The sequence below is a fragment of the Rhinatrema bivittatum genome, chromosome 1 (genome assembly GCF_901001135.1).
Source record: "Rhinatrema bivittatum chromosome 1, aRhiBiv1.1, whole genome shotgun sequence".
In the NCBI taxonomy this organism is placed as follows: domain Eukaryota; kingdom Metazoa; phylum Chordata; class Amphibia; order Gymnophiona; family Rhinatrematidae; genus Rhinatrema; species Rhinatrema bivittatum.
This window is the reverse complement of record NC_042615.1, coordinates 436311254-436323713: the sequence shown is the minus strand read 5'-3', so window position 1 is coordinate 436323713 and position 12460 is coordinate 436311254. Positions and strand designations below refer to the sequence as shown.

Below are 12460 nucleotides of genomic sequence, written 5' to 3'. Positions count from 1 at the left end.
AGACTTGGCTATATATACCCAGGTGCCACCCACAGTCTGTCTGTATTTCTCTGTCTCCAGCAGATGGTGGAGGTGCAAAACTCACAGTCTGTACTGGTTACTTGGTAAAAAAAAAAAAAAATATATATATATATATTATATATATATATATATGGTGCCGGCCCGAGGGTGTGGTCGAGGCCTCCAGACCAGCCCCCGGGTCGAGTGATGCGTGCCAGCAGCCCGCAGGCGCGCACAGATTTACGCCTGCTTTCAGCAGGCGTAAATCTGCCAACAAAGGTAGGGGGGGGTTTAGATAGGGCCGGGGGGTGGGTTAGGTAGGGAAAGGGAGGGGAAGGTGCGGGGGGGGGGGGGGTGGAAAGAAAGTTCCTTCCGAGGCCGCTCTGATTTCGGAGCGGCCTCGGAGGGAACAGGCAGCGCACTTTGTCAAACGCCTTCTGAAAATCCAAGTATACTATATCTACCGGTTCACCTTTATCCACATGTTTATTAACTCCTTCAAAAAAGTGAAGCAGATTTGTGAGGCAAGACTTGCCCTGGGTAAAGCCATGCTGACTTTGTTCCAATAAACCATGTCTTTCTATATGTTCTGTGATTTTGATGTTTAGAACTCTTTCCACTATTTTTCCTGGCACTGAAGTCAGGCTAACCGGTCTGTAGTTTCCCGGATCACCCCTGGAGCCCTTTTTAAATATTGGGGTTACATTTGCTATCCTCCAGTCTTCAGGTACAATGGATGATTTTAATGATAATTTAATTTAAAAACTTTTCTATACCGTTGCTAAGTTAAATACCATCGCAATGGTTTACATGTAGGCACATATTTAATGAGGGTAAAAGCATACTATAGTACATTCTAACAGGTGCCGTTAAAGGTTCGGTTACAATATATCATTAGACATAGACATTTAGTGAAGTCATGACCAGTTGTACCAAGGTACTTACACGGGTAGTTTTATCACACATAGTATTATAGTTATGTTTGTTGTGGTGTAGAGTTCATAAACTAATCTATTGTAAAATTCTATGTACTGTGTGTCTGTGCCTTTCTGTCTTTTCCTGAATAATTTCTCTCTATTCTTTTGTCTCTTTGTAAAATGCTTGTTTAAAAAGCCATGTTTTTAAACTTTTCTTGAATGTCTTTAGATCACGTTGTAGTCTGATCTCTGGAGGCATTGTGTTCCAGATTATGGGTCCTGCTAGTGATAGGGCTCTTTCTCTCACTTGGGTCAGTCTTGCTGTTTTAACTGATGGAATGGTTAGGAGTACTTTATTTGCTGATCGGAGATTCCTGTGTGGCGTGTGTACCCATAATGCTGTGTTTAGCCAATCTGATTTCTCATCATAAATTAGTTTGTGAATGGTACATAGGGTTTTGTATTTAATTCTGTGTTCAATTGGTAGCCAATGTAACTATGCTAGGGTTTCAGTTATATGGTCCCGCCTTCTTTTTCCGGTTAGTATTCTAGCTGCTGTGTTCTGTAGTATTTGCAGTGGTCTTAATGTCGTATTTGGTAGTCCTAGCATAAGGGCATTGCAGTAGTCTGTGCTGGAGAAAATTAGTGCCTGTAGTATTGTTCGGAAGTCATTTTGAGTTAGTAGTGGTTTAAGTTTTCTGAGTACCATAAGCTTTGCATAACCTTCCTTTACTTTTAGTGATATGTGTTGTTTCAGATTGATTTCAGGGTCTATAATTATTCCCAGGTTACGTACTTTTCCAGTTAGTTCAATTTTCTGGTTGTCTTTGAGAATTATTGAGGTTTGACTGATTTCAGAATTTTTTCGTTCTAAGTGTCGAAATTCTGTTTTATCAATTGTTTTTCCTATTACGATTTTTTTTCAACTGTACCTTAATTTTTGAGCTCTTTCATCTTTTGTATTTATACTGTACTCACACTCCATTTACTCTATCTCTTTTATATTTATTTTCTATATAATATTTATTACTATATTACTATGTTTAATTGGTTATCTATTCTATTTGTTCCAGCATTATTGTTAGTTCTATTGTTACCTGTTTTATTGTTCAACTGTTCTATGTAAAGCCCACTATTCTTTTTGGGCATTTAAAAGTTGTATGTAAACCGGATTGATTTGTAGTTCCTACAAGAACTTCGGTCTATAAAAATTAAAAATAAATAAATAAATAAATCAATATTAATTACAAGTTCCATTTGTGTCAGTAGTTGTTTTATAATGCTTAGATACATGTTGGCTAGGTTTAATGTTTCCTCTAAAGTGTCGTCTATGGGTAGAATTAGTTGGATGTCGTCGGCATAAATGTAGTGGATAATTCCTAGTCCTGCAAGTAGGTGGCATAATGGCAGCATGTATATGTTAAAAAGGGTCGCAGATAGTGCTGATCCCTGTGGAACTCCTGTTTTGAGATTAATTTTTTCTGATACTGTGTTGTTGGTCTGAACTTGGAAAAACCTGTTTTTTAGATATGAACTGAACCATTTTAATGTTTGGCCGTGTAATCCGATTTCTTCCAGTCTATTTAGTAGTATTTTATGGTTTACTGTGTCAAAGGCTGCCGATAGGTCAAGCATTAGTAGAATATAGTGTTTACCATTATCAAAGCCTCTCAGAATGTTATCTGTTAGAGAGAGGAGAAGAGTCTCAGTGCTGTAGTGTTTTCGAAAACCGTGTTGAGATGGGTACAGTATGTTATTGTTATCCAGGTGTTCAGCTAGCTGTTTCTGTACTGTTTTTTCGATTAGTTTAGCTATTAAAGGAAGATTTGATACTGGTCTGTAGTTGTTTAGGATAAGGAGATCACTGTTTTTTTTCTTAATTATTGGTTTTATTATTGCTCCTTTCAGTATATCTGGCATTGTTCCTTCTTCTAGGGATAGGTTTATGATTTTAGTCAGTGTATGGGCGACTATGTTAGCTGATTTCTTCAGTTCAATTGTAGGTATTGTGTCAATTTTGTGTGGGGCGGGGTTTACATTTTTTAGCATCTGTTCCACTTCCATTTCAGATATCTCAGTGACAGATGTCCATGGGTTGACATCCCTTTTTTGCATTTTAATTTCTTGGTTGGCAGTATTTGGAAGTTTGTCTTTTAATTTAGTGATTTTGTCACTGAAAAATTTGGCAATTTCATTACATTTTGTTTCTGGTAGGTTTTGTGTTGATTCCTGTTTGTCACTGGTTAGGTTTGAAACTATTGAGAATAGTGTTCTTGGATTATTTGCAAATTTTTCTATTTTATTGCTGAAATATTCTCTCTTAACATTGAGTATTAGCTGTTTGTAGAAAGCTAGATGCTTTCTGTATTTAGTTAGGTTCTCGGATGTTTTATATTTTCTCCATTTTCTTTCCAATGCTCTTAGAGTCCTTTTTGTATCTTTTAGGTACAAATTTTTACTAATAGGTCTGAAATTTCATTTTTTAGTTCCTTCAGAACCCTGGGGTGTATACCATCCGGGCCAGGTGATTTACTACTCTTCAGTTTGTCAATCAGGCCTACCACATCTTCTAGGTTCACCGTGATTTGATTCAGTCCATCTGAATCCATGAAAACCTTCTCCATTACGGGTACCATAAAAAGAATATGGCTGTGAAAATAGAGAATATGGAGAACCAAATGAAGAATCTGAATTTGAGATGTATAAACTTTCCACAAGTGCCGTTGAGTTCCCCTAGAGAGATCTTCAAGAAATATCTTCGGGAAGTTTTGAAAATCGATGAGTCAGCTATGCCATCTCTTTCAAAGATTTTCTATTTGCCACGAGTGAGAAACCCAACGGAGCAGAGAGAGGACCCTGATGCGGAGATCCAGAGAAGGGAACCTCCTTTGGATATCTCGGCAATATTAGAGACATCAGATACTGAACAAGCATTACCTGCAACTCTAATAGTGACACTGGCGTTAGAGCCAGACAAGGAGTGGTTGCTTAGGATGTGTTTAAGAAATGTTGTATTTCTCGGCTGTAGGGTAAGAGTATTCCCCGATGTCTCTAAAGATACTCAAAAAAAGCTTTCCTCCTTATGTTGTCAGGTGGGAGAGCTTTCTTTCTTAAATTCCCATGCACATGCATAATTAAATATGCGAGTAATACATATATATTTTTTGAACCCCCCAACTGACTCAATTTCTTATTGGGAAAACGTATGAAACCTATAGTGACAGTACCTGTGCTATTAGTACATTTACTTCCCCATCCATGTCCAAGATAGTAAACCCATAGAGAGGAAATCAATAAATGTGCTGCAGGGTTTTTTTTAATCAATGATTTCTAACCATCCCCTCATTGTAAAAGATAGGGAGTTGGATTTCTTTTATATCAGAAGTATTGCAACTATTAATAGGAGAAATAATATTTTTTAAATGGAAAACATGAGTTTGATTAATAAAACATATGTGTAGGTGTAGTATTGTTACAAAAACAGTCTGAGCAATTCCAGGTCTTTGGCATAGTCCTGGTACCATTGGAATATACCTTAATAGTAGTATTCTTACACTTAAGTCCAGTGGAGGATACATTTGTTTGTGTCTTAATCTATCGAGCACATAAACTTGCAGTAGGGTCAGATGACTGCATTGGGAAATATTTACAATCGGTGGCAGTAGTAATAGAGGTGGCAGTCTTATTCATTGAATCAAGAAGTGGGATGAAATGACCCACAACTTTTTGCCTAGACTGCATGCAGATCCAACAGTTAGTTAAGCTAAAAGAATTGGCCCTGGTCATAGTTGGAGCAATATAGGTGTTTGTAAGGTGTGGACAGGCCAATGGTACACCACTGAACAGAAAACAAATTATAGAAATGCCATGGTGTGATCTTGAATCACAATATAAGGTAATAGGCAAAGGAGGAGGGATTATTATACCCACCCTCCTTGTTTTAAGGATTCATCTTCTTATTGGTCTGTGCTTGTCTTTTACTCCTGGTCGATGTCATCTGTTTCCATTCTCGGTCTGTTTCTCTTCCTGGCATTGGCTTGCAAGCTTTGATGTGGGAGGCATGGATCCAGGCTTTTTTCCCTTTGACTTTTACAGTTGTTGATGTGGTGAGTAGAACCTGATAAGGCCCCTTCTCAGCGAGTCTCAAAAGCTGTTCCCTAGAGGAAGTTTCAAATGAGAACAGTATCACCAGGCTGTATACCATGTGCAATATCCACTCCGGATTTTGGCAGTGTCTCTTTTACCTGTAGAGATGCCCTAGAAATAACTTCAGTTAGTATTTTGCAGTATGAGACCACTGAAGCAGTTAATCGAGACAAATCATATTCAATTAGATTCATTCCTGGAGTAGGGGGTACTGGCATAGGGAATCTATAGACTGCCTACCTGCGATTGAGTTCCCATATGTCAAACTGCTGGACTTGCTGTTTTATATTTTCTCAGGTTTGCTGTTTGCCTTACTGTTTCTGCTTGTTGCCGGTGATAGCCCTGCCCCTTGGATGATATTATGTTGACTCATGCCCTACCTGTGCACAGCATAAAACTCTGGACCCACTTGTCCACGGATTTCATCGTGGACCTCCCCTCTCAGATGGCTCCACCGTGATCTGGGTGGTCATCGATTGTTTCTCAAAAATAGCTCACGTTGTGGCACTTCTGGGCCTTCCTTCTGTCCCAGAGTTAGCACAACTTCATGCTCAATGTATTTCGCCTCCATGGCTTGCCCAAGCACATCCTGTCAGATTGAGGAGTGCAATTAACCACTAAATACTGGTACTCATTGTAGAAAATTTGGCATCATGCTGGATTTCACTACAGCTTACCATCCTCAAGGAACTGGAGAGGCCAAACACATAAACCATACTCTCTGAACCTTTCTCTCTGCCTATGACAACGAGCACCAGGACAGTTGGACCACTCTCCTACTTTGGGCCGAGTTCTCACACAACACCTATGTGAATGCCACAACTGGGACTTTCATTATCTCCTCTGCCTCTCCCAGTGATGGTATCTTCACCTGCAGCCCAATTGTCTGCCCAGGAGCTACAAGAGCTTTGGACACAGACCAACACCCTTATTTAGAAGAGCGCAGACAGGGCCAAGAGAACCATTGATGCCCACAGAAGACCGCCCCCTCAGTTCTGAGGGGGGCAAGAGAGTGTGGCCGAGCACATGACACATACGTTTGAGAGTGCCTTTCATGCGTCTGGCTCTCTGTTACATTGGTCCCTTTCTAATACCTCACCAAGTGGGAAGAGGAAAATTCTTGGGAGCCAGTCTCCAACATCTTGGATCTTAGCCTACTAAAGGACTTCCACTCATGCCATTCCAAGAAACAAGAGCCTCAGGGAGGGGGGCATAAGAGAAGGGGTACCATTGCATTCAGCGGTCTGTGGAGGGGACCCCCAAACCGCTGCACTTACCCCTCGGGCTGACCCTCTGCTGCTGTTCAACAATGCTACTGGGTTGCCTCTTCTTCTCATGTGGCAGGAAGCTACATCATAATGTGGTAGAGTCCTGGTGCCACTTGGCCCCGCTCCTTCTAAAGCATGTGTGCGACCAACCTCCATAATTTTAAAGAGCCAGTAGCGGGAAAAGACCGGAGGAGCTGTTTGATGACATCACTCATCTGGCCTTATAAAATGCCCCTGCAGACGTCCTCCAGTGCCTTAGCAATGTCTGTTTTGGACATTCTTGAACACCGCCTGCCCTCACTCTGACCTGCCTTGCATTCTGGCCCACGGATCTTCAATTTCTTCAGAGAGGTCCCCACCTAAGACCTACTGGCCCCCGCACCTGAGGGCTCAACCTAAGGGGAACTTGGGTTGGTATAGGTGAAGCTCCCGCTGGGCCTCTGCCTCACCCGACTCCGCCAGTTGACAGTGGTGAACTGTAGGGCTCCTTCCTGCAGGAGAACGAAGGTAAGGAAAAAAACAATGTCTCCTTTCCCTTAAACAGGGCAGCTAAGCAGGCAACTCCTACTCACCCACATTAGTTGGTGAGTTGCCAACTGATGTGAATCAAATAAATGCTTAGAGCCAACAGCTGTGGAGAAAAAAAATCCTTTTTTATTAAATGCAACATTAGTATAATAAGTCATACTTTATGGAGAGAGAATGAGAGACTGTCATGCAGGACACCAGTAGGAAGCTCTCAGATAATTTTACTGATAATAAGGCATTATGTAGGGTGTACTCTTTGTACATTTCCAACCCCTAAACCAGTAACTGGGTTACACAGTTGTCAAAATATTTCTATGACTGGCCATTTATTATAAACAATCCGAATGGCTGTATGTAAATTCTCTTCCGCTCTGTATGTAAATGCTATCTATGAGTCTGCAACTAAACTAAAGTGGCAAACAACTTTGGTGAGTTCTAAACATAACTCTGTAATACTGTGGCCTAATAAATTTTTAGCTTGCACGGCAATTTTATCTAGCATTTTCCCTTCTGTGGCATCTGTCTGTCTAGCAAAAGCAAAGCACAAAACTGAAGCTTGAATGCTGAGCAATTTATAAAGCTACTTATACTTAAAAAATAAGAATAATGACTTCTTGTGTGACATGTCAAAAAGTCACCTCCGGACATCTTCTTTCACTGCCTTTTCACTACTCTCCATCATAGTTTATAATTGTAATAGGGCCCTTAGCACCCACATCAGAAGGAGGCGAGTAGCAGCCCAAGACCATAGTTACAACCTACCAAGTGTGGTGTATGGGAGAAATGATTGCTTCTTTTGTTGCTCTGTCACAAAGTCCTCAGAGGAATTGTTCTATTCCATGCCAAGGTATTGTAATTGTATTTGGGAGAATGCAAGAAATAAGAAAGGAAATAGAAAGGAAGGTGGATGAGGATAAAGTGAACAAGTCTGTATAAGAAGACCTGGACCCTGGGATGGTTGGACAAAAGGCAGGATGGGAGGGACTTAAAGTCACATTTGAAAATGGTTTAGCACAAACCCTGGGCTTTTACAGCCCCTTTTCCTCTCACCCAGAATGTACAGTAATTGTTTTATGTTTGCATGGTATATTTATTGCTTTACAGTATTGTATTATATGTTTTTGGTGTTATCCTTCCCTGAGAATCTGATAGATTGGGCAGTTTATAAAGATAAACAAATTAATGAGCATACTCTCATTTTTATCCAACAGATGATGGATTCAACACACAGCTTACAAGTCATGAGACATTTCACAATGGACAGAATCTATTTAAATATTTAGATTATGATAAAAGCTTTAGTGAAAAACCAGACATAAGAAAACATGAACAAATATACAGCGAAGAGAAATATTCTGGATGTGACGAAAGCTTAATTCACAAATCTGAGCTGAGAAGATATGAAAGATTCTACAAGGGCGAGAAAAGTTCAGAATGTGATAAAAGTTTTTCACAGAAAGGCCACCTGCAACTATATGAAACCACTCACATACTACCACTGAAAGAGGAACCATTCAAATGTTCAGAATGCAAAAAAAGTTTCAAATGCCAATGTGAGTTGAGACAACATGAAATGTTTCACAACGGAGAGAAATCATTTAAATGTTCTGAATGTGATAAATGTTTCTATCAAATAGGCAACCTGCGTCGCCATGAAATCTCACACACAGGAGAGAAACGATTCAAATGTTCAGAATGCGAAAGAAGATTCTATCACCATTCTGAAATGAGAAGACATGCAAGGATCCACACAGGTGAGAAACCATTTAAGTGTTCTAAATGTGATAAATGTTTCCATCAGAAAGCCAGCTTACATCGCCATGAAAAGAGCCACATTGAAGAGAAAGGATTGAAATGTTCAGAATGCGAAAGAAGATTCCGTTATGAATATGATATGAGACAACATGAAATGATTCACAAAAGTGAGAAACCATTTAAATGTTCTGAATGTGATAAATGTTTCCGACAGATTGGAAACTTGCATCGCCATGAAATGACCCACACAGGAGAGAAAAGATTTAAATGTTCAGAATGCGAAAGAAGATTCTATCATCTATCTGAGATGAAAAGACATGCAACAGTCCACACTGGAGAAAAACCATTTCAATGTTCAGAATGTGATAAATGTTTCCGTGTTAAAGTTGCTCTGCGCTCGCATGAAATGACCCACACTGGAGAAAAACCATTTAAATGTTCTGAATGTGATAAATGTTTTATTTTGAAACAGAGCCTGCGGTTACATAAAATGACCCACATAAAAGAGACACCATTTAAATGTTCTGAATGTGATAAATCTTTTTGTCTGATGTACCAGCTGAGACATCACGAAATGACCCACATGGGAGACTGTGAAGGCATGCACAAAACAAACCCATTTGGAGACATTGCCCCTGGGAGGAAGTTCTGAATGGGAGAGAATTGAACTGAGTAAATTTCTCTTACTGAATCTTGCTGAGTAACTTCATGTGGTGATCTCACTGAACAATATCAACACCAACTCTCAGCAAGGCATCCACCACTATTGAAGTATAAAAGGATTAAAAAAGAAAAATTCATATTGGCTGCACATTACCTGGGAACTAAAAGTGCCCACCCTTATTCTAAGCACTAGGCTTATGATGGTGATAGAGTAGGAATGAGTGCACAAAATATTTTCATTTCCTTTTTAGGGGATTCACTGTGTTTGATATTTATTTTGGTTCAATTCATTTGTCAACCGAAATAAAAAAAACACAAACCCACAATTCCTCCCCCTCCCCCCACAGCCCTCTCCCCCTTGGACATGCTTACCATTTCTGCCAGAATATTCTAGATAGAAAGGGGCAGAAGGTAACCCCAGTTGCTTCTGCCCCCACTGGGTTCAGTAGTACAGTGACACCGGCTGCTTTATAACTGGGGTCATATTTTATGGCTGAATAATTTTCATATTTTATGGAATAAGTCCATTTTTGGTTTGTTCAATTCAGAATAAAAATGCACTTATTCATCGTGTTTTACCCTAGTGAGAGTGTCAAATTTTAGGTGAAAACAACACCCCTGGTGCAATGATAAGCACATGTGTATGGTCCCACTGCAGCAGGAAACAGATCACAGAAACTAATTAAAAAAATATTAAGATGACTAACTACAGTTGGATAGATCCAAAAGATACAAAGGAGATAATGCGCTGCTATTTTGATGCCTGTATATAAATCTACAAGGTATGCATGAAAGCCTGCCAAAAACTGGAATAAAGAGTAATGTTATGAAAGGAAAAAATATTTTTAAAAAATCCTAAAACAGAAGTACATAAGTGATGACTCAGAAAGAGAATTAGCAAGAGAGAGAAGGACCAGAAGGAGATGCTGAAAAAGTCAGAGCAATTGGAGGCAGCCACGGGTAAGATATTAGTGAATGATGAGGCAGCAACTCAGTAGGAAGAGAGATGCCAGAATGTCCAAGAAAGGAAAATAACAGCTGATAGCTGAGCACCTAGACTGGGTGCAGGTAGAGATGTATGCTTGGATCTAGGAAGGACAAAGACTACCTAAGTTAAATCTGACAGCCAAAGTAACATGCATGATCAGTAACATCAATAAGGGGTAGGTTTTAGTACGTGCGCGCTCGCGTCCATGTGCGCACGCTTCCCGATGCACATGCATGGACATGCCGATTTAAATCGTTGGGCCGCATGCACATGAGCGCCAGATTTTGTAATTTGTGTGCGCATGTGTGCACCGCACGCAAGGGAGGGTAGATTTGTGCAAGTTTCACGCAGCAACACATTTGGGCCTTCCCCAGTTCCCTACTGCCTCCGTAACCTCCCTTCCGCTTCCCCTCTCCTCCCCACCTCCTAAACCCTATCTCCTACTTTTTTTTTTCTTATTTCATTGCTTACTGCTCCAATGGAGCAGTAGCAATTTTTTGCGCACCAGGATTTCCTTCCCCGGTACAGCTGCAAATGGCCGCTGTACCTGCCGCCTCCAGCCCCAGACCACTCCTTTTCTTTGGCCCGGCACTTCTGCGCGTAACACGAGTTACGAACGAGGCCGGGCCCCTTCTAAAATGTGCGCAGCACGCGCTAGGTCCTGCCACGCGCATAACCCCTGTTTTTTACGCATGCCGGCCATTTAAAATTAGCCTGTAAGGCTATAACCTGCACAAAGGAATAAACTGTTGTCACCACAGAAATAAACAGGTGAATTTTAAATCGCCCGCACGCATAAAATATGGGGGTTACGTGCGCATTTTCGAAGGGTCCCGGCTGCACGCTTAACCCTCGTTATGTGCACAAGAGCCGAGCTGAAGAAAAGGGGCGGGAAGGGCGCGGGGCAGAGCTGGAGGCGGCCGGTACAGCAGCCATTTCCTGCTGTGCCAGGGGATTGCGCCCTGGCAGCCTGCCAGCGCGTACGACTTATGCTAGTTCAGGAGCTGGTATAAGTTCTAAAACAAAGAAAAAAAAATGGTAGGGCCTTTTAAGGGGTCGGTGAGGACAGGGGAAGAGGGAGGGAGTATGGGCAGGAGGGTAGAGATGTTCCCTCCAGACTGGGAGGGAACTGGAGAAGGCTGCGATGCGTTGCCACGCAAAAATTGCATTATTCAACCCCCCCTTGCACGCAGCGTCCCGGATTTTATAACATGCGCATGCCAGCGCACGCATGTTATAAAATTGCGTGTCCATGTGCGCGTGCCAGTTAGCGCGCGCGTGTGTTTAAAAATCTACCCCAAATTGTATAAAATCTTTTGCAGCAAAATTCATTACTAATGGCATCATATCCATTTTCTTTTGTGTGCATCCATGAGATCTGAAGAGATCTCATGGATCTATAAGATTACAGACTCTCCAGTATAATTCTCAATTACCTGCTGGCTGAAACAGATGTGGCAAGTTTTCATACTTTTGCTGATTGATTTCTGTGTATGAAATACATACCAGAAAGTTTTGAATAAGTGGGAGCCATTTCTGAAGTTTACAAAGAGAAGGTACAGTCAATTCTTTTCCTTTTTGGGAGACTCCCAAACAACTCGAATCTAATATTGCTTAGAGCAAGGTTATCTGCCTAAATATATTTATACAAATCTTGATGATAGAGAACTTCTAGGTATAAATAGCAGGTAGCTTTAACCCCAACCTTATGGGTTTTGCTGTTTTAGGATTGTTTGTTGGTTGAACAGAAGCATGATGTAAAATCTTAATTTTTGCATTGTACTATCTTTGTTGTGTGTAATGTCAGGTCATGCAATTTTCTAATAAAGATCATTTTAATCATAAATAAAAGAAAGGGGAATTAGTTACTGATTGTCACTGAACGTTTTCCTTCCCTAATACCTGGTAGTAAAAATAGCCAGAGGATGCAGCCAGACGTATGCATTAAATAGGGATCCCTGAGCACTGGTACTAAAACTGTGTAATGAAACTCATCTTACTGTTTCTTAACATATTCACTAAAAAAAAAAAGTAACTCCTAATGCAATAAACTAATGTATGCTAATACATATTTCCTTGGTGATTTTAATCTTCACATCAATGATCATACTTTGACACATGCCACCACAACCTTTTTAAATCTGATAGTTGCCGGTGGTTGGCAACAGATTATCTCTACACCCATACATAACAAT

At 40.6% G+C, this 12460-nt stretch overlaps 1 protein-coding gene across 5 annotated transcripts in view; it reads left to right on the top strand.

The window, feature by feature from the left end:
- LOC115093130 (zinc finger protein 701-like) overlaps nucleotides 1-12460 on the top strand; it is a 135775-nt gene that overhangs the window by 108620 nt on the left and 14695 nt on the right. For 4 of the 5 annotated variants that reach the window (XM_029604883.1, XM_029604882.1, XM_029604879.1 and 1 more), the window contains 3 exons: nucleotides 8071-8412; nucleotides 8497-8613; nucleotides 8829-10722. In XM_029604883.1, the coding sequence (XP_029460743.1) occupies nucleotides 8071-8412; nucleotides 8497-8613; nucleotides 8829-8851 (482 nt within the window). In that variant the 3' untranslated portion in view covers nucleotides 8852-10722. Of the gene's footprint in view, nucleotides 1-8070; nucleotides 8413-8496; nucleotides 8614-8828; nucleotides 10723-12460 lie in introns of those variants that run through there. The other variant, XM_029604869.1, reaches the window with a different exon arrangement.